This window comes from Cupressus sempervirens, chromosome 3 (assembly GCF_028749045.1).
Source record: "Cupressus sempervirens isolate cs-2001-9-10 chromosome 3, ASM2874904v1, whole genome shotgun sequence".
Taxonomy (NCBI): Eukaryota; Viridiplantae; Streptophyta; class Pinopsida; order Cupressales; family Cupressaceae; genus Cupressus; species Cupressus sempervirens.
In genome coordinates, this window is record NC_143120.1 from 299,639,599 (window position 1) to 299,661,324 (window position 21,726).

Consider the following 21,726-nt stretch of genomic DNA (forward strand, 5'->3'; position numbering starts at 1 on the left):
ATTATGAGATTATGAAAATAATATTTAAAATATAAATATCTAATTATAAAACCGATATATAAATTTTACATTCGTATTTGAATTCTTTTTTGATAGATAAACACACCTTAACAACCACACCCTATATATAATCACCTCCAACCATAACTATTACAAGATTTACAAGCTCATATCACTAAATGGAGCACTCACACTACTCTTTATAGTAGTGAAACACCAAACCCCATCATAGACTAGGCTCAAGAAAACTATTTCTTTACACTTATATTTCAACTAATGATGAACAGTTATTTGTAAGAATTAAAATTTGATTCAAAAAAATAAAACAAATGACAAAGACATGGTAAGATATAATTGGTTGGGTTCCACATAAAAAAAAAAAAAATAGTCTTACACAGTGATCAATTCCACCGGAAAAAGGAAGGTACGCAATTTTCATTGCTCCACACATATCTAAAACAATTCCGTCCCTCCCTACGTGGTTCTGTCGCGCATACTCCTTTTAACCTGGAGACTGGCCGACATGAGCGGGAAAGTGGAAGCTACAAATAAGCATCACTTCCTACGTTAGCATTTATCCCTAAAACCTTACAACAAAGCAATAACGGAGGATCCACTTCCTCTTTTCTTCATTGGGACAGCAATTTTGTCTCCCGATCCATTGCACACGATTATTGTTCATTTGGATACACTCCAACACAGCAAGTGTTCCATAGTCGACCACAAAAGCGTGAGTATCCAAATAAAATTGTCAAATTTTTTCTTAAAATCCATGTTTCTCTATCCAGATCATCAATGCTCAGGTGAAATTCAGTCAATTTTTTAAGATGTCAGTTCTTGTGTATCTAAATTTTGGGTAGGATGTTTCAATACTTGCTGTTTTGTTGAAATAGTTTTGTGGTATTTCTCATGCTACTTGTAATGTTTTTTTGATTGTTTTTTCCTACTGGTAAGCCGCATTTACACACATATAATTGAGTACTAAAGCCATTTGAAGTTCTTAAATTCTGTTTTACCCTATTCAGATCACGTGTGTTCAGTGCTCTAGGGTAGCTTAAAAAAATATCAATGCCTCTGCACGCAAGCCTTTGGGTTGGATGTGTGTAAAATTTGCTGTTTTCATAAAATAAATAATTCTAGTTATAACTGATACGACCTGATACATCAATGTCGCTGTCTGTCTCATTCAATAATGCTTCTCCCAGTAGGAAAAAGGTTTTATTAATTTGCACGATAAAAAGTGCCCAAGTAGTTTGGATTGCTCAAAATTTCTGTAATCCTACTTGATCACGTTTGTTGAATTTTTAAGTTTAGCTTTTAAAGTTTCGTAATACTACTTCTGTGAATTTCTGGGCCGAATGCTCATTGTTTTTAGATTTAGTGTTTTTTGGGGATAAACCAAATTTGTCTACATGATAGGACATGGTACAGCTAATGGCAATGCCTCTCTGATTGAACTCTTTTCTGACCAACGAGCTTCGAGAATTAATGTAGAATTGTGAGTATGCAAAACATTATATGGCTGAATTGATCTTTTGAAAGCTTAATTATTCTATATAGGCACGTTTTGTCCATTGCTTGAGTCCAGATTCTAATTTTTAATTAGAGTTTCTATGTTGCTGTATGTGAAATCTGGTCCAGATGATCATACGGAAGCAGTTTTTGCAATGAAAACGTTTTTGGGTAAATCTGATTGGATTACACAACCAGTGTCCATAGTTGCCTGTTGATCGTTGTTATATCAATGGCAACATTTGGTCTGAATTATAAACTTGCTGCTTTTGAAGAAAATAAGTTTGGATATATGACATATTCTCCTTAATGTCAATGTCTATCTGATCAAACAGTGCTTTAACTTGATATCGGATATTTTCAATGCATGTTACTGAACTTGCTATCTTTTGAACAACAATTATGGATATTATCTGAGAGGACAGGATATTGCTAATGGCAATGCCTATCAGATCAAATTGTGCGCCCTTAGAAAAAATACAGTTTTACTATCAGAAAATGTGGAGATATTAAGTGATGATAGTTGATTCTGAGGATTAATGCTGACATGAGTGTTGCTTTTGTTTAAATGGACTAATGCGACCAAAGATTGATTTAGCTTCTATACACATGACAAATGATTGGAAACTTGTTATTGTAAAATATGTCATGGTAAGGAAGCCATTTACGATTGATAATATCAATGCTTTTTGGATTGAACATTTCTGTTTCTTAGATAATGTAGGATATGGGTTTTGATTTTGTTATTGAAGCATGATAATTTTTCTTGGTTCAGTTGATTCTGAGACTCAGTGTTGATACATGTTACCTTTTTCTTTTGATTGATGAAAGTATAAATTTAAGATGTCTTTTTAACATAAATGATTGGCTTATCATTAAAAACAATGAAGCCATATCTGATAGGCTATGAGAAAGCTAACGTTAATTCCTTTGTTTTTGTTTGTTGTTTTTCTTAGAGAAATTCATAGGTCTAATTGGTATTTGTAATGAGTATTCTTATTGTGGGGCTGAATGCTGACAGAAAATGGATCTTGTTTATTAAATGACAGTTAAGATGGATAGCATTGGTGGAGTGGATGGAGACCAGCTGTGGCTATTGAACTGTCTAAATGCAACTCTTGACATCAATCAGGAGATCAGGTCATCTGCAGAGGATTCATTAAAACAAGCATCTGCTCAGCCAGGTTGGTTTTTATAAAATCTTATTTTTAAATGTGAAGTTGTGCATCCTGTAGACAGTTTCAAACCTTTCAGCATTTTGGCACCTTAAAAGGAATAAAAAATGACTGGATCTGTAGTTTGGGCATTGTGTTAAAGAAAATTGTTCTAACCTAGCAGATTATGCTCACTATATTTTTATTTGTCAAAAATCTATTATTTTTGCTCTTGTTTTAACCTCTTAATCATTACTGGTCCATTCAATAAAGTTGCATCCATAATTTTTTTTAAGACATCCAGACCATAAGACTTGAGTTCATCAAGCAATAGTTTATCATGTGCTTTTTTTGTTCTCATTTCCTGTGAATATTAGTCAAATGATCTTCTATAGAAGTGTTGTGTATTGCCCAATTTGCTAATCAGACAATCCAGTCAAGACAAAATCAAAGTAGTTAAGATGCACAATTATGGTCACATATACCATTTGCAGCAGCCACCAATGTCCTTTCCGGTTCTAGGTCCAAACTACAACCGACCAACGTTGCTAACCTTCTGGGAAATTATAAAAGAAAATTAAAGAAAGTAGACTAATGTTTTTAAATGGCTAAAGTGCAATTAGAATAAAAAGTACATAAATGTAAAATAACTAATTAGAATTGTTAGAAAGAATTTCAAAAATTGAAATCAGAGTAGTGAAAACTAAATCTAGGAAGCAATAGATTGAAACCATAGAAATACCAAAAAGTGTGAAGGCTGTAAAAATATCAAAATGCATAAAAATGTTGAATACTAAAATAAGTAAAAATCATACAATATAAATAAATAACGAGAAAGGAAACACTTCTTGACAAAATGAACTGCTAGTATATCAAAGAAAAAGGGGCTTGAACATGAATTTGTGTTGTCTACTTGTATCCAATTGACCACAGAGAAATTAAAGTATTATTCAGTGACTTCATGCAATTTTCTATTTGTATTATCCAATAAGTTCATAACCTCTTCACAATGACACCAAGTCAATTATTTCAATTGTCATTTGGAAACTAGTATCACAAACATTTAGTTTTCGTCATTTACTTTTTCTCATACAAATTTTATTATCAGGTAATTGGTAAATACTTGCTTGTTATTAACAGAGACCGAAAGGTCAATTTATACAAAAGAATGAGACGATGTTTCCTTAGGAAATGATCGTAAAGAATAGAAACATTCTATTCCAGAGAAAGCAAAAAACAAAAGCAAACTAAAGCTTAAGATATTTACAAGATAACCATTAACTAATAATAGACAACTTATCTATTATTGTAATACCCTCCCTTAATGGTTAATCTATCGAACACACCAAGTTGTCCTTTGAATTTGACAAACTTATCAGGACCAAGAGGCTTGGTGAGAATGTTTGCAGTCTGATCTGTGGTAGGAACATACTGCAGATCTATAGTTCTGTCTTCCACCAGCTGTCGTATGTAATGACATTGAACATCCAAATGCTTGGTTCGTTCATGGAAGATTGGATTCTGTGCTAACTTTATAACGCCTTCATTATCAACAAACAGAGTAGTCAGTCCTACTGGTGACATCTGCATATCCCCAAGCATCTGACAAGGCCAAACAACTTCACATCCTACCTTAACAGTCCCTTTGTATTCAGCCTCTGTAGAAGAGAGAGAAATTGCTTGCTGCTTCTTGGTGGTCCATGTGATTGCACCGGATCCCAAACTGAACACATATCCAGATGTTGACTTTTTATCATCAACAAAGCTTGCCCAATCTAAATCTGTGAACCCACCGAGTTTAGGATTAGAACTCCGAGAGTACAAAAGTCCATAATTTGAAGTGCCCTTCACATAACGAAGTACACGCTTTGCTGTCATCCAATGATCAGCCTTAGGAGCTGTCATAAAGCGTGAAATATAGCTGACTGCGAAGTTGATATCAGGCCTAGTAGCAGAGAGGTAGATGAGGCTGCCTACTAGTTGTTTGTATGTATTATCATCAACAGAAGGAGAATCAAACTTCGCTAATAATTTGAGACCTTTCTCTATAGGTGTAGATGTAGATTTGCGATCCTGCATTTGGAATTTGTCTAATAGGGCCCTGGCATATATGGACTGAGATGAATATACTAGAAGATTGTTGCCAAACTTCAACACCTAAGCAATAATGCATCAGCCCAAGGTCAGTCATATCAAAAGACTGGCGTAAGTTCTATTTGATTCCCTGAATCAAAGATGCCGAACTGCAAGTGATGATTAGATCATCCACATAGATAACCAGAAGGATGATGTCACTGTCATTAGTCTTGATGTACAGATTTGAGTTTGAAGAACTCCTCTTGAAGCCTTGATCACTGGGGTACTTATCAATCTTGATGTACCATGCCCAAGGGGCTTGCTTCAAACCATAGAGAGATTTTACCAATCTGAGAACTTGATGGTCTTTACTAGCAACCTTGAAACCAAGAGGCTGTGTCACGTAGACCTCTTCATGGAGATCACCATTCAGGAAAGCACTCTTGACGTCCATCTAATGGACCTTCTAGCCAAACTATGCTGCCATGGCTAGAACTAATCTGATGGTGCTCATCTTTTCAATAGGAGCAAAGGTCTCCTCATAATCAATGCCCTGACACTGAGAAAAGCTCTTCGCCACTAAACGAGCTTTGTACTTATCCATAGTACCATCTGATTTGTATTTGATTTTGTAGACCCATTTGCAACCAATGGGTTTCTTCTCTAGGGGAAGATCAGAAACGACCCAAATGTTGTTCTTTAGCAGGTTCTAGTGTTCAGATGTCATGGCCTGTTCCCACTGAGGAATTCCTTTAGCCTCAGAATATGCTTGAGTTTCAAACACGTTGTGAATGTTGGCCATAAGAGTAAAGTTAATAGAATATGTAGTTTTGTTCTTTTTTCGAGCAGTTCTCCCATCAATGAGCTCATCATGACAAAGATCAGCAAGTGTCTTAGCCCACCACTTAGGTCGGATAGGAGAATGACCAACAGTAGTACTAGGAGATGCTTGATCAGTAGGATCCTCATCAGAAGAAGCTGGATCAAACTCAGGTGAAGCATCTACAAAGTGAGGTGATCCTATAGGAGAAGCTGGAGGAGTCTGTACAGGTATCATTGGAAGAGCTGGAGCTGTAGGAGCTACTAGAGCCCTCCCATCAGGTGGACCTAATGGAAGCTGAACTCCCAAATCATGAGCCTGCATAGGCTGGTCTGTTGGATTAGGAACAGGAGAAACAGGCATGAATGGTCCTCGCTGCTCATCAAAGACTACATTACGACTCTATATGAGATGAGATGTCTCAACATCAATCAAGCGGTAGGCTTTGTGAAGATTGCTATGTCCAGCAAGCATCAGTTTCTGACTCTTGGCATCCAACTTGGTGCGTGAAGCATCAGGGATCCAAACAAAAGCAAGAGAGCTAAAAACCTTCAGGTGACTGATTTTGGGCTTGCGACTTGACCGGGCCTCTTCTGAAGTCTTACCTTTGATCGACACTGTGGGTGACCAGTTCAACAGATAAACTGCAGTGTTAACTACTTCTGCCCAAAATTGCTTTGGAACATGTCTGTGTTCGAGCATGGAATGTGCCATGTTGGTGATTGTCCGGTTCCGACGTTCAACTACACTGTTCTGTTGTGGCGTGTGGGGTGTGGTTAATTGTCGTTTGATGCCATGTGTATCCAAGAAGCTGGAGAAAGCATTAGAACAAAATTTCCCCCCATTGTCTGATCTAAGAGTAATAATAGATTTCCCAGACTCTTTTTCAACTAAGGGTTTAAACTTCTGAAATACAGGAAATGCATCTAATTTCTTTTTAACGAAATGCACCCACATTTTTCTATTGAAATCATCAACAAACAACAGAAAATATTTGGACCCAAGAACAAAAGGAGTGGCCATAGGGCCGCAGATATCGACATGAACAAGCTGAAGTACCTGAGAAGCTCGCCAAGAATCGTCATTGGTAAAAGGTGTGCGATGTTGCTTCCCAGCCTGGCATGCATCACAAACTCCAAGGTGTTGAGTCTGAATCTCTGTGCAATCCAAGAACAAGCTCATCTCGAGCAAGTTGTGAGAGATAATGCACATTTAAGTGCCCAGATTGTTGATGCCAAAGTGTGTTGACAGAAGATCGCCGAGCAGCCATAGCTAAGTCTTGAGAATCACCAGAATCAGTAAGCTTGAAAAGACCATGATCCTCAAGACCTACTGCAACAATAGACTTAGTCGCCCGATCAATGATGGTGCACTGATGTGAACTGAAGGTGATTGCCTAGTGTGGAGAATGTCGCAACAACTGATTGACCGAGAGTAGATTTAATTCCATCCTTGGAATGTAGTACACATCAAGGAATATGAGATTCCTCCTCAAGGAATATGAGATTCCTCCCAATAGACTAAATCTGAATGTTGCCTCTACCGACAACCGTGCACTCTTCTCTACCGCCTAAAATAACAGAATCTGAACAAGGCTAGTAGTCAGTAAACCAGTCTTTGCGGTGAGTGAAATGGCGAGAGGCACTTGAATCAATGTACCAGGCAGACGACTTCACATGATCGACAGGTCTTTTAGCCATGAAGGCGTAAAAGGCAGATTTCGCCTGTTCAGTGTGCTCTGCACTGTTTGCTTTGGGCTGCGAACCTGATTGCTTAGATTGGGCACCTAAGCATTTCCGACATTCAACCTTCATGTGACCAAACTTGTGGCAGTAGTTGCATTGAATATTCTTCTTTCTGGTACCATCGGATGTTGGAGCAGAAGACGTCTGCTAAGATGGTTGTTGAAACTTGCCTTTATCCTTCTAAAAGGATCTTGTAGCAAAGGCTTGCTTAGTGGAGGTAGAATTGAAGCTGCTACTGAATTGTTGTTTCCATCGATCTTGCTGAAGCAGCAGGGTGCAGAGATTAGTGAATTTCAGATCAACACCAGTAGATGTTATGTTGAGAGTCTCGATAAAATGCTCATAGGATTTTGGTAAACTGCAAAGAGTGATTACCACAATACCCTCTTCCTCCATCTTGCAACCGATGGCAGGTAGCTAATCACGAATTTCTTGAATCCGATTCAGGTGTGCCTAGAGCGTGGTGCGCTTATCCATGATAATAGAAAACAATTTTTTTAGAAAGAAGGCTCTGCTCTTGTTGGAAGTCTCATGAAGACCTTTGAGGTGTGTCCAAATTTCAGTAGTTGTCTTGCCGGATGGAATCTGAGAAAGCTGATCATCAGCCATGGATAATTTGAGAAGCATTATTGCCTCTTAATTATTCAGATCCCATGTATCTTGATCAAGTTCTAGAGAAGTCGGACGCTTCGTAACACCTAGAACAAGTTGATCGGTGTTCCGATATTCAAAGATTGTGATGATGCGTTGCTTCTAGGTTCCATAATTGCGACCATTGAATTTGGAGTTATGCTCGAGCAAAATATTTGTCATAGATGCCATGGCATGTTTTTCAATGAAAAAACGTGAAAATCTGTGAAGGCACGTTCTTTGAGGCAAACATACAGAGGACCTAGAAGAATCAAAGAGTGACCTAGAAGAGAGCTCGGGAAACCCAAAAGGAATTTGCTGTCGTTTTTTGGATTTGCTAGCTCGAAAATTGAGGCACAAAAATCGAGACACCCAAAAAATGACAACCCAGTTGAGCTCTCGCAAAACCCACCAAGGATCTGCAATCAAAATTTTTTTCCGACCCCAAAAATTAGGGTTTCAAGCAAAATATCAATCAGTGGCTATGGAGGTCGAAAACAACAAAAAATGGTGTTGCAAGTCAAAAATGCCCGTTTTTCTTCAGAACTGAGACTTTTTTTGCATGGATGGCAAAGAGATTGAAGATTGATGCCCGAAAGTCACAAGATTAGGAAAAAACTACACGTTTTTGTTCCGAAAAAAATGACTTGTGTGTTTGGTTTTCGTGATTTGCAGAGCAGTGATTGGACTCGTTACTGAACCTTGCAAATTGCGAGTTTAGACAGCAGCAAATCGCAATTATTTCTTCAACAAATCGCGGGTTACACTGAAGACGTGATTTGCTAGTCGTAGTTTTCAAGAAAAATTTGGTCCAGTCCCAACCATGATTTTGCTAGATTTTCAATAAAACGATTTTTGATAATAAACCCTAGCTTGAGATTTCTCCAGGCAGAAAACCCTAGGTGGGTTTTAGAGAAAATCGACTAAATTTTTTTGAAAAAATTTAAACAAATAATTTTAAAAAGAAATTATAATTTTTTTTCAAAAAAATTTAAGTATTAGCTCTGATACCATATTACGAGGTAATTGGTAAATACTTGCTTGTTATTAACAAAGATCGAAAGGTCAATTTATACAAATGAATGAGACGATGTTTTCTTAGGAAACAATCATAAAGAATAGAAACATTCTATTCTAGAGACAACAAAAAACGAAAGCAAACTAAAGCTTAAGATATTTACAAGATAATCATTAACTAATAGTAGAGGACTTATCTATTATTGTAATAAATTTCATGCCAAGAACCCTCTTTGTATAGAGGGACTTGAGTTGATGATTGAGTTCTTTATAGGTGCTTCTCTTGTTCCTTGGTCACCTAGTCTTTTAACTTATGTTTATAGCACGATTTCAATGGTGCATTTGGTTTGACTGGGATTACAAAACTTTGAGTTCTTAATGAGTCCTTTGAGCTTGAGTGCTAGTAAGTCCAAAGCTAGTTTAGTCTTTGGCGAGTCTAAGTTATTTTGCACTGGTATGCATATTAACTTTTATGGTATCAAAATTAGATATCAAATCAATTGTGCATATGGTGTTGAGAGATTTTTGCTTTTTGTGTTAAAGTATAAAATCAGCCTGCCAACTTTGAATTTGGTAACACCTTTTGTACTGGGATGGGTGACCTCTCGAGAAGTCTCGATGCTTCACCTTTGTGAGCATCACCTAGATCCAATGAGTGCTAAGTGTTCCATTTATTCTCATGAGCGATGGATTCATGTGTGAATCACTACTCATGCAACATGAATCAACGAGTTTGACTCAAAAAATTACACAGTTAAATCCTGATAGCAATATCACAATTTGACTTGCTGTGGAAAATATCTCTTACTCATTGATTGATGAGCTTAATGGGGCTTTCTAATGAATGGTTCATAAGGCACAACATTTGGTGAAGGTTTTGCAAATGGGTTTGTAAGTAGAGTGGGTTTAACCATGGAGGAAACTCCGTAGTTAAGTGCGCTCAAGCTAGAGTAGTACTAGGATGGGTGATGAAGTCCTGGTTCTTCACCTCTGTGAGCATCACCTAGATCCAATGAGTGCTAAGTGTTCCATTTATTCTCATGAGAGATGGATTCATGTGTGAATCACTACTCATGCAACATGAGTCAATGAGTTTGACTCAAAAAATCACACAGTTAAATCTTGATAGCAATATCACAACCTTTGAAATGAAATGAAAGATTTTATTAACGTCCATGAGGCTAGAGTAGCTTATGGTACCCACTCAAGAAACCCCCTAGGAAGGAGAGAATCTAATCTAGTTATAGGCTTTTGGTTAACGTGTCATTGTACTACTAATGCTTTCTATTTTGTTTGGGCTTCTAGGGGAGTGGTGCTTTTTGTCATTATTGATGTTGTCCTAGTATATTTGTATTATGAGACTGTTTCATCCAAGCATGTTATACTTTTTAATTTTTAATAATGCATTTGTAGTTAATGCTACCTGATTCTAGTAGAATAATTTTACACAAAGAATTTTTTTATTTTGTTACTATTATTTTTTTGTTAGTGTTAGAATGCATTGCGAAATATTATCATGTACTATTTTTGAATAAATTGTTTCATCTTAAGCTATGTTTTAAAGAAAAACTATGCTTTGGTTTTGGTAAGTTTAGATCTTGAACAATATTGAATGTTTTGTTACTTCAATGGTTGTGAGACTGTTTCATCTAAGCATGTTATACTTTTAATAATGCATTTGTAGTTAATGCTACCTGATTCTAGCAGATTAATTTTGCACAAAGATTTGTTTTATTTTGTTACTTGTATTTTTTCCTAGTGTTAGAATGCATTGTGAAATATTATCGTGTACTATTTTTGAAAAAATGTTTCATCTTAAGCTATGTCTTAAAGAAAAACTATGCTTTGGTTTTGGTAAGTTTATATCTTGAACAATATTGAGTGTTTTGTTACTTCAATGGTTGTGAGATGCAAATCTTTGTTGGATTAGCTCATTCAAATGTTTAATTTCTCCTTTTTTTCCTTTCTCTTTTACCCAGGGGAATTTAGAAGCCCCTAGGTTATTACACCTTAACATTATATTTTTATTTTCTCTGTTAATCATAGTAGTTTGGAATCCCTTAGTTTATTACACCGTAATAGGTACCACCCCACTCTCCCCAATAATCCTTGTGTTGGTGGCTTGCCTTTTAGACCTGCTATCCTTGTTAATGCCTTTCAATGACTTAGCTGTTTGGAGTTTAGACTACACCCTGGGGGTTTGTTCATCCAAATGTTGCATTTTGTAGCATTTGGTGATTGCCTTGTTAGGCTTCTTAAGTAGGATGTTAGTGTTAGACACTTTGCTTTTTTAACATCTTTCCTATTAATTCCTCCATGCAATGTGTTAACTTTTTTAAGGAGATGTTTGAGCAAGGGTTTTAAATGCCTCTTTTCCTTGTCTAAGTTGGGTTTAAGGAGAATGTTGAGTTGCTAATTTGTGGTATACCTTTCGATGACCATATTTTGGGATATGGGCTATATAATTATTTTCTTGATTTCATTGAAATATAGCTGTGTAAATAAGGGACTATACCTTGTGTTCATTCGGTAATTTCTCCCCACATTTCTTTTTCTCCCTTATTAGTTATACTAGAAAACAAAGTAACGAGACTCAGACTTGGTTCGGACTCGGCAAGGGTATCTCAACTCGTGACCCGACTCGGACTCACCTATGACTCAGAAGTGACTTGGCAAAGTGACAAAACCCTTGAAATTTAGAATTTTTGAGGATTTAAAGAAATTCTAGGCACCCATTATTGAATAAAGCTTAAAGACATAATAACATCATGAAATAGAGGGTAATTTGATCACATCCATAACATACATTGATTACATAAGTACAAAGGTAAACATTAGATGTATTAAGAAAATTATGAAAACAAAAATTAAAAATCAGACGAGTCAGCCAAGTCAGCTAGGTGAGTCAGTCGAGTCAGCCCAGTTGACCCGCCAAGTCAGGGTCACGGGTCATTTTGACCCGGCTGATGTAACTCGACTCGCTGACTTGCCCAACTTGTGGCGAGTCTTGTTACTTTGCTAGAAAGCACTTTCCATATTATGTTGTTCTACATTTTAGTTTTGGCTGCACAGGATTTTCTTTCTTTCACCATAGGACTTTGCACTTAACCTCTCACAATTTTGTGTAGAAAGGTGTGACAATAGCATAGGGGGTGTTTGGGTGTGATTTGGGATGCCATAGAGGTCACTTTTATGAAGAGAAGAGACTGATAAATTGATGGAGTAAATGACATTTTCTTGTGGTCGATCTGGATTTCTCTCAACTTTATTTAGGTCGGGTGATCCAGGAGAACTTGAAGTTGATCATATTATGTTGTCATGTTAGTAATCGAAATCAAGTTTTGTCTTCATCACTGTTTTTCTCATGGTATCAAGCACACATATTCAGAACTGCATAGCTGATTTTGTCATATCTGTTCTAGTCCAAATGTTAACCTTATTCAGGGTACTTGTTATGCATATATTTAGACAATGATTGAATGAAGAATATGAACCTATGGAAGGTGAGCAGTTGCTTTTCTTGTAACTCTCAAGCCTATTCAAAGCAATATGTATCTGTTAAATGATTGGCTTCAATTTGGTGGATACATCTAAGTTTCCAGTTGCTTGGATCATTATACAGAACTCGCAGATTCATACTATAATCATGCATTACAGTTATATCATGTTCAATTCTTCCTTTATTTTTCTTTTTAGGCTCTTTGAGGCTCTTTGATTGTTGTTGTTATTGGAGGTAAACTTTCCACATTTCATAGATTTTAATGAAAAAGTGGTTTTTGGAAAAAATGTGTTAAGATTTTTTTAGATCTGTGATTTGGGTCATACACAGTGATGCATCATCAGGAACAAAATTTTGCTAAATTTCATAATATTTGTTCTCATAACACATTAAATGTCATTTTAGTGTGTTATTCCCAAGATCACTCATTGGCTCTGGATCAGTGGTATCGGACTAGTTGCTAGTTTCATTTAGTTGTGGCATTTGTGTACCCATTTGTACAAGGTCTGGTTACTTAAGGGGACATCACAGAGACTACATGGTATCATTGGTTTTTAATTTAATGTTTCAAAATTGCACGCTTCTTTCTTGGTTGTCATTTCCATGTGCTATCAATTTGGTGGTTAATTTAAAAATTGTGAGAGCAAGCTGTTCTTTAACATGTCAAAACATTATGTCTGATTTATAACGTTTGATTATTCTGCAGGATTTGGAGTTGCTTTAGCAAAGATCACTGTAAACAGAGGGCTGCCACTGGGATTACGACAGATATCCTTCAATATAAATATTATCTATTTTTGATAATTTTAATGCAGTCTTTTTCTATTGCTGTTTATATACTAATATAAATGACCGATTGATTTAATAAACTTTCACATAGGTGAGTTTGTCCATTTGCCCTGGTTATGAGTTTTGTGTTCGAAACATTGATGAGGCATCTATGTGCTGCTGACAAACTAGTTTTAAACATGATGCACAGTACATGCTACAGTCAAGGAATCTTGTTATATGTTTTTCTACTTATGGAATGCCTTGACGCTACATTTTTACTTAGCTGCAGTTCTGCTGAAACAGTATGTAAAACAACATTGGCAAGAAGGAGAGGAAAACTATGTCCCTCCAACAGTTATACTAGCAGATAAGGTGATTCTGAGTTCAATGGAAGTGCAGATTAAGTTTTTTTATATCAATTTCTATTTCTTCTAATTTTGCATTTTTCTTTGTTGATTTCTGCATAGTTTAGTTTTAAGCATCCTTTGAGAAGGCAAATAATTTATTTTTCAATATGCTTGGATTGTAGGCTTATAGGATTTTATTCTTGTTAATGTACTGGCCTGGAAACTGCCTGAAAGTAGGTACAAATGTTTTGGGCATGGGATGTTTTGAGTATGGGTACCCAGTGGAATTGCAAAGGATACCACAGATCCATCCTAAAACTGCCCGGGAACACAATATCTGATATTGTAGTTCCCAGGAAAAAAATTCTCTGTACTATGGTATGGAGTATTGTACAAGGCTATCAGGTTCAATACATCCGAATTTCAAATGTCAGAAGATCTTAAATTTGTTTCCATATGAAATCAACATAGATCCTTAAGATTCTTGTGTAATATAGATGCCTATAATTTGCAGGCAAAGAAACAATTGCCTTGTAATAATTGGTTAGATTTTTATGTCACTATTCTGTCAATATTTTTGGTTTACCCAATACCCCATCACTAATATTGGAATTCAATTAAGGATAAAATCTTGGTGAATGCTGGTGGGTGCATAAAATTATGCCACTAAGTGTATTACCATAAAGTCAGTGTTGATTTATTACAGAAAAAATACTGTGTTCTTTTTGAAGAAAACTTCACCAAAAATTATGATTTAGGAAACATTAAAATTCAGCTACGAAATGATCATATAGGTCCATAGAACGCCAGGGAACTGTTCTCTATGATGTTTGAATATAAATAAAGTACAAGATTGCATCATTATGAAAATACAATAGCTAGTTGATAACTATTATGAATTTTTCTGCTTCTCCACAATCCCAACCTCTTATTCAATCTTTCAAAATCAACTATCTTGTCCTTTGTAAACAGGAGGGCCTCTCATCCCGTTCTCTATTATATTTGATTAGAAATAAAATACAAGCGTAATGCTCTGCTTGGATATTATTGGAAACAAGGATAAAGATAGACTAACATATTTTTTTGTAGAGTTAAAGCATAAATACAAGCATACCATAATCAAAAGATCACAACTGAAGACACATAACTAATCAACCAACCAAAGATCCCCAAGTGTTCATTACTTACTAATGCAAAACATTTCCATCTACTAGAGTTAATCATACGATGTTCATTTTAAAACCAAGTGTACAAATTCCTAAATGATTAAACATACAAGTTCATTCCAATTAACACGATGGGAATCCCAAAGTCATTTTTCCCAAATAAACTTGATATCCGATTTGTCAAGATCTAGGAAGATGGAGGGCCCAAAGGGGTATCCAATAGTACAAATTGCATCTTCTTGAAGTGCATGGAAACATCCATTGTTTGCCGTACGACAAAACAACTTGAATTCTTGTATGAGCCAAGATTGGCTCTTGTACGAGCAAACTACATAAACTAGACAATTCACTACCAGACTTGTAAGAGACTAGTGCATCTTTGTATGAGTTGGTGCGCTCCCAAACGATAGAATGCACTTGTTATATGACGAAATGCATTTTCGTACGACAAAATGCACTCCAAAATGACGTCAGGATGACATTACATAAAGGCAAAGGAGTAAGAAAACAAGGTAAAACCTTCACACTGGGGAGTATTAGATATGGATCAAAAGATCTAACATATTAAATCACAAGGTAAATCTCTACTTTAAGCCATGATATACCACAACATGATAAAGCAATAAGCACCAAATACATGTGCAATAAGAACAACATAAGTCCAAAGGAATCCATACATCAAGAGCATCTACAAGCTATTCTACCTAGAACATCTCTAATCCATAGCAATGGTAATAAAACACTACGTAAACAATAAGATACAACATCGCATAACATGATATCAAATGCATCAAAGGGAAGCATAAACCACATCGAACATACTTCGGATAACCAAAGAGTCCAAAGGAACATCTAATTCGAGCCTCAAAACTGGAAGCAAACCATCTCTATACATTTGTCCCCAATAGTGGTATAGGTAGTTATGCCTCCCAACCACGTGGTACCCTCGGGCCTACACTTGCTGTGCTGATGAAGATAGTGATTCGTTTACAATCACATAAGACAATCACCCATGGCTCACACACATGCCAATTAAAGTTTGATAACAAATATATGATTATGAAGACAATACAGCACATTAGGTCATTGGTTAGACCCACTATAGGACAACTACGTAGGAACTCTAGTGTAGTGTAATTGCTTGGAATTGGAAAGCTCAAGTTGTATAGGGTGCGACACTCAAATCTTTCAAGTGGTCATCACACCGTGCCCTCGTACTAGCTTCAGTAGAAGGCTGGTTGTCATTCGAACATACTACCCTCCTGCTCCCTTGGGATGCTTGACTGTCGTCCGGATGGGGAGATCTAATATCTTATATTAAGTTTTGTTATCCCATTCATTAATTTTGGTTATTACTTGTTTAAACCTCTTCATGTTACCTTGTTGGCCATCTTCTAGGTCGTGGTACATGAGAGAAGCCACTCCACATGTCTACCCTACATACCCATGCTCATCACACAATTAGTACTCATAGGAATGCAAGTTCCCAACTCAACCCCCAAATGGACAATCTCTCAACCAACCTATATCTAGGAGTTTGGGTCTCGCAAGATCTCATCATACGCACATGCAAGGGTTGGATATGAGAAATGCCACAAATGATACAAGTACAAGATAACTCTCTCAATTGACCTAAATTTGGGAGAATGGATTCAACACGAATCTCAATGTCCACAAAGTACAAATATCTCACTCAACTGGTCTAAATTCAGGAGTACAAATTTGACACAGACCCTAATGTATAAAGCAAAAGCGTGACTTGAAAGGAAACATGGAATACAATCCATTTCCATAATCTAAACAAATGCCGCCAAAATCCCAATAAAATAAGAGTGACACAAAACAAGGCAAGAGGAAAATCCTCAAAATTCAAACTTCTCAAATACCAATAAAACTGAAAACCCATCTCTAGATATGGTCCAAAGACCAAAGGTCCAATAGAATTCACAAACCAAGCTTTGAATCATAATCTGACAAATCTGGTAAGGTTTACAACTCCATCAAAACAATATGAAAAGACAATTTTGGATAGGGAAATAAAATACTATGGAACGTTCTCTAACCATTCTGATTCCACAATCCTACTTGTTGTAGCAAAGGCTACTAAATCAAAACTCTAATCAAGACAATCAAGGCAACATGTGAAAATTGGACGACACAAAATGAGGCGATGCCAAAAACAACTTGGAATTCAATGAAGTCGAAAACCCATTTCACAATCATGCCCAAACTAAGGAAAATCAAATAAAATTTGACTTCTAGGCATACACGCAAATTTTTTTGAAAGCATAACAATGTCCAAACTTGCATTACAAAAAACCTATGATCAAGAAATGCTCATCCCCATCCAACTAGGTGATGGAATTGTGTAAAGAAGGAGGGGACACTAGTTCTCCACTCCCTAACATTTAGCAATCGAAAACGAGAAGTAAAACTATTTAGATCAGAAAGCCCTACCTCTCATGTTCGGTAAAAACCAAGAACCAAAAGAAATAAATGAATACCGTGCCGAATTGGGTAAAATCTTTGGCAAAGTGGAGCAATCCTGACACGAATCAAATGATACCGATCTTGCGAAGATTCATTGAGCTAAACTCCTACATTGAGCAAAACAATATAAAGCTCCAAAGAGGGTTTGGAGGGATTTCTCCAAAACCATGAAATAACAAAGTGAGAAGTGAAAATGAAAACTTGCTTTTGCCTAATATAAGCACTTTTACTAAAGTGACTTATAAATTAGAATATTAAATCACTTAATAAACTAATTAGCCCTTTCCCAAATTAAATTAGGCAATTCCAATTCAACTATGACAAATTAGCCGATAAATAAAATAATTATATCAATTAACTAAAATCTCCCAAACCAATTAAATCAGCATTAATTTAATATATTTCCCGACAACTAGGGAATCCCAAATGCACAGACACTCACGGGTCTACTCACATAATGCATTATGAATTTGGATTTACCAATTATCCGAGGGTTAATAATAACAAATATAAAGATACGTCACACATACAAGGATGACATTGGCTCAACATGAAAGGCTAAATCACTAACTCCATGTGCCACTGCCAAGGATATAGGTCCCGTATGGTAAACAAACAACATCGAGTGTATATGCACAATATGTAATAGCTGAAGCAACAATTACACATATTCACGTAATAAAGCATCTAATCATTACCATCTAAGTAATCCATTTAAATAATCAATTTGAATCATCGTATAAATCTACTGTAAGAACAAGATAAATATCCATAGCACAATAATTCATGAATCCAATATGAATAACTCATTTTCCAATTATTCTAAGCATTTAACAATGGAAATATCAATTGAATACTCAACAACATATAAGGGACAATATATCACATGGTCTCAAATAATCATCCTGTAGTAACATTATAAACCTCAAATGTAGAATGCACCAAATAACATCATAAAGGACCGTCATATAGATATGGTCGAAATATCATAAGTCAACATGGTCAAACATAAGAGTCAACACTGCTCAACATTGCTGCAGAAACCAAGTCAGCTGCTGCAGACCAAGTGACACACAATACAACCACTGTTCACATCTTAGGGATAATCATGGAACAAATCATGATACCATATACATCCAGGTAACCACTCGCACAAACCTTAGTTAAACCATCTAATACATCATAATCTCATAAATCTAGCCTAAAGCATAATCATTTAGTTGAAGCAACTACATAAATCAGATCACCCCAAGGGTGTAGACCACCCATGGGTCCCAACATGATCACTCAACAAGCAAGAACATCAAGGTTGCATCCATTAGGATGATTTATAGTAATCAAATGAGAGAGACACTACACCAAGATTGCATTATGATAACTATAATGGATTTTTCTGCTTCTCTGCAACCCGATCCTTCTTATTCAATCTCTCAAAATCAACTATCTTGTCCTTTTAAACAAGAGGGCCCCTTATCCTGCATGATTTGATCACTTGATCACCCCAAGGGTGTAGACTACCCATGGGTTCCAATGTGATCACTCAACAAACAAGAACATCAAGGTTGCATCCATCAGGATGATTTACAGTAATCAAATGAGAGAGGCACTATACCAAGATTTTTCTGCTTCTCCACAACCTGATCCTTCTTGTTCAATCTCTCAAAATCAACTATCTTGTCCTTTTAAACAAGGAGGGCCCCTCATCCTGCATGATTTGATCACTATAGAGACCAATTTCATTCAAATCAATAAGCTCTTCTAATTCATCGTCCTCTCAGTGTGTGTTAAAAGAGCTTCCATAACCTATCTATTAGCATTCGTGAAATGAATGGAGAAGAAAATCTTGGGGTTGATGTGGTATCCTATTGCTTGAATGGGCTGTGAGATGGATTGTGCCTTCTTTGATCATTGATCTCCCAAATGGAGGTAAACCTACTTGAATTTTTCTTCCTTTGCCCCAACTTTGAAGTGTATTATCCTGACGTGTTGTTTTTTGAACCCAATTGCTTTTAGGCAAGTACTCGTTCATTGCTATCCTGGGTTTTGATCTTGAACTTGTCTTCCATCTTCATTAATTCATTTGCTTGCAACAATCCTTGCCTTTGATCCAGACATGATTCTTGGCACAAAGCTCAAAGTTAGTATGGTCTAAAGGAACTTAAACAAAACAATAAATTTTCAGACCTATAAATCCTTGAATTAGTCCATGAATTCAATGCAATGAATACTAAAAATTCCGTCCAAAGGAAGTTGTTAATTGAATAAGCAATCTAAGGACCATTAAATGATCAAACTTAGCCATGAGAATGATAAAATCAGACTTAAAAGACTCAAGTACTTGCTATTTCTAATTATTAGCTGATAGGCTATTATAGTGGTGACTTTCACCGATTGTGGTGATGTCTCATATCAGAAAATTAAAACCAGCACATAAAAAGTTGGTAACAAATGTCAAACCTACGAAATGCATACCCACCAAAATGAAAATTCGATGGATATTAACCATTTCTTCTCCTTCACACTGTACTCTTATGACCCAAGACTCAAATCATGTTCTCGTTTTCGGCTTAGAGACATCGAGATACTATCAACACAAAGCCTCGGAAAGTAGCACCGCCAATGCCAGTACGAAACAAAAAAAATTGACCTAGTTGCCTAGTTCTTCCCCCCAGCCCTTCGACCTAGGTGAATTTGAAGCCTTGGTCTTGGTCTTGGTTTCCTGTTGTGTTCCACTTGGGTTGAACCCAGGCAGGTTGGTTACACCAAGCTAAACCAGGGCAGACCCAGGCAGACTGAGTGAAAACTAGGTAGAGTTCTGTTGGGAGACATTCTATAATTTAGTGCAGAAAATGATTATTACAGAATCTGAATAAATATTTTTAGCATTACAAAACAGAATTAGCTGAAGATTAGATATTTATTACATCAAATTAAACTAGCCCTCAGGATTTGTTCCAGTGAAATTTTTATTTGCAATTGCTGATCATGACCCCTGTTCGGTTAATTGGAAGCTTCGTATATTGATAAATCATATTTTAAATATTAAACAATATCTTCAATACGTGAAGGGAGTTGCAAACTACTTATAAAACATTTTTCAAGTAGGTTGTTAATTACAAACAAACAAGCTCTTTGTAAAATGAAAAAGTATTAAGCATTTGATAACTTGGAAAGCTAGAATGTTATTAGTGCAGCTAATTCCAACGACATCGGCATTGTTTGTGAATCAACTAATGCCTTTGATGAATAAAAAGAAGAAGAAGATTAAGATTTAGATAATCCATTAGATTATTGAAGTATAAAGTTCTAATTGTTGAAAGTCAAAACAATGACACTTGAACTCAATATTATATTAATATTTTGATGTTGATAATTGATATGATGCTATGATTACAAGTTTATAGTGTTTTTGTTGTTTTTATTATACCGTGTGGCATTCTAATCTTAATTCATTTTTTTAGTTTGCATAAAATGTAAAATTTTTACTTGTTTTTGTACTAGCGAACACAAACTTTGCCGTACTAGCAAAACTGGTTCTTCGAACCCAAACTCGTACCAGTAACTTAGCATATTAACAATATTGCAAGAAAAATTGATATCAAAATCTCTAAATTTAATACAAAATACATCCATTTGAAAGTGATGTGACACTTGCAAGGTGACAACATGCTTACTTGGCTATAATATAGGGGACTTTAAACAGAAAAAGTGATAACTCACATAATTTTTTTCCGACTAGATATCTGAAGCTGGGAAAAGCGGTTGCCACTATCACGGTTTTGTATGCCAAAGAAGGTCCCCATTGAAAATCCATATATTCTCAAACCTGAAATTTATTACTTTTTTAGTTGTCTGTAAAAATTTATCCTTTTAATTTATATGCACATATGTTTTTCATTATTAATTTTATAATTTTAATTGTGCAAAAATGCTTGTGTATACATTTTAATCTCCTTTCCACAAACTTGCCCAAACGGTAACATTTGGAGTTATAATTTTTGATATAAATCTAAGTTCAATGTATAGGTTGAGGTAAAAAATTTATAAACTATTTTTAATTTGTAATATTATTTAATCTGATTTATTAATTTTTTACAATAAATTATACAATTGTTATTTAATATTTTTTAAGGATGTATTTCTATGTGTTATATTTATTCCATATATAAATTAATAATGCGATTTTAGATGATTTTTATTTTTGATAGGCAATTTCTTAGTTTTGATAATACTATATTTCAAAAAATAACCTTTATATTTAAACATTTTAAAATTAATTTGATTTTAATTTTATCTTGAGGTCTCTTCATTGTAAGAATATTAAAATTCAAAAGAAATTGTTTATATACAAATCTTTAATATTACAATGAGAAATTTATATATTATAATATAAATTTTAAAGCTAATACTATTTATATTTAAGAAAAATAACTTCTACTAGAGTATATCAAATAAATAGGTTTGGAGCTCCACTTCGATTTTTTTTTATATATTATGTT

At 35.5% G+C, this 21,726-nt stretch overlaps 1 protein-coding gene across 2 annotated transcripts in view; it reads left to right on the forward strand.

Annotated features, from left to right (window-relative positions):
* The first annotated feature begins 399 nt into the window (after positions 1-399).
* LOC149566171 (ARM repeat superfamily protein) overlaps positions 400-21,726 on the forward strand; it is a 97,239-nt gene continuing 75,912 nt past the window's right edge. The window contains exons 1-4 of one of the 2 annotated variants that reach the window (XM_089819585.1): positions 400-730; positions 2,562-2,696; positions 13,160-13,221; positions 13,504-13,596. In XM_089819585.1, the coding sequence (XP_089675711.1) occupies positions 2,567-2,696; positions 13,160-13,221; positions 13,504-13,596 (285 nt within the window). In that variant the 5' untranslated portion in view covers positions 400-730; positions 2,562-2,566. Of the gene's footprint in view, positions 804-2,561; positions 2,697-13,159; positions 13,222-13,503; positions 13,597-21,726 lie in introns of both variants that reach the window. The other variant, XM_089819587.1, reaches the window with a different exon arrangement.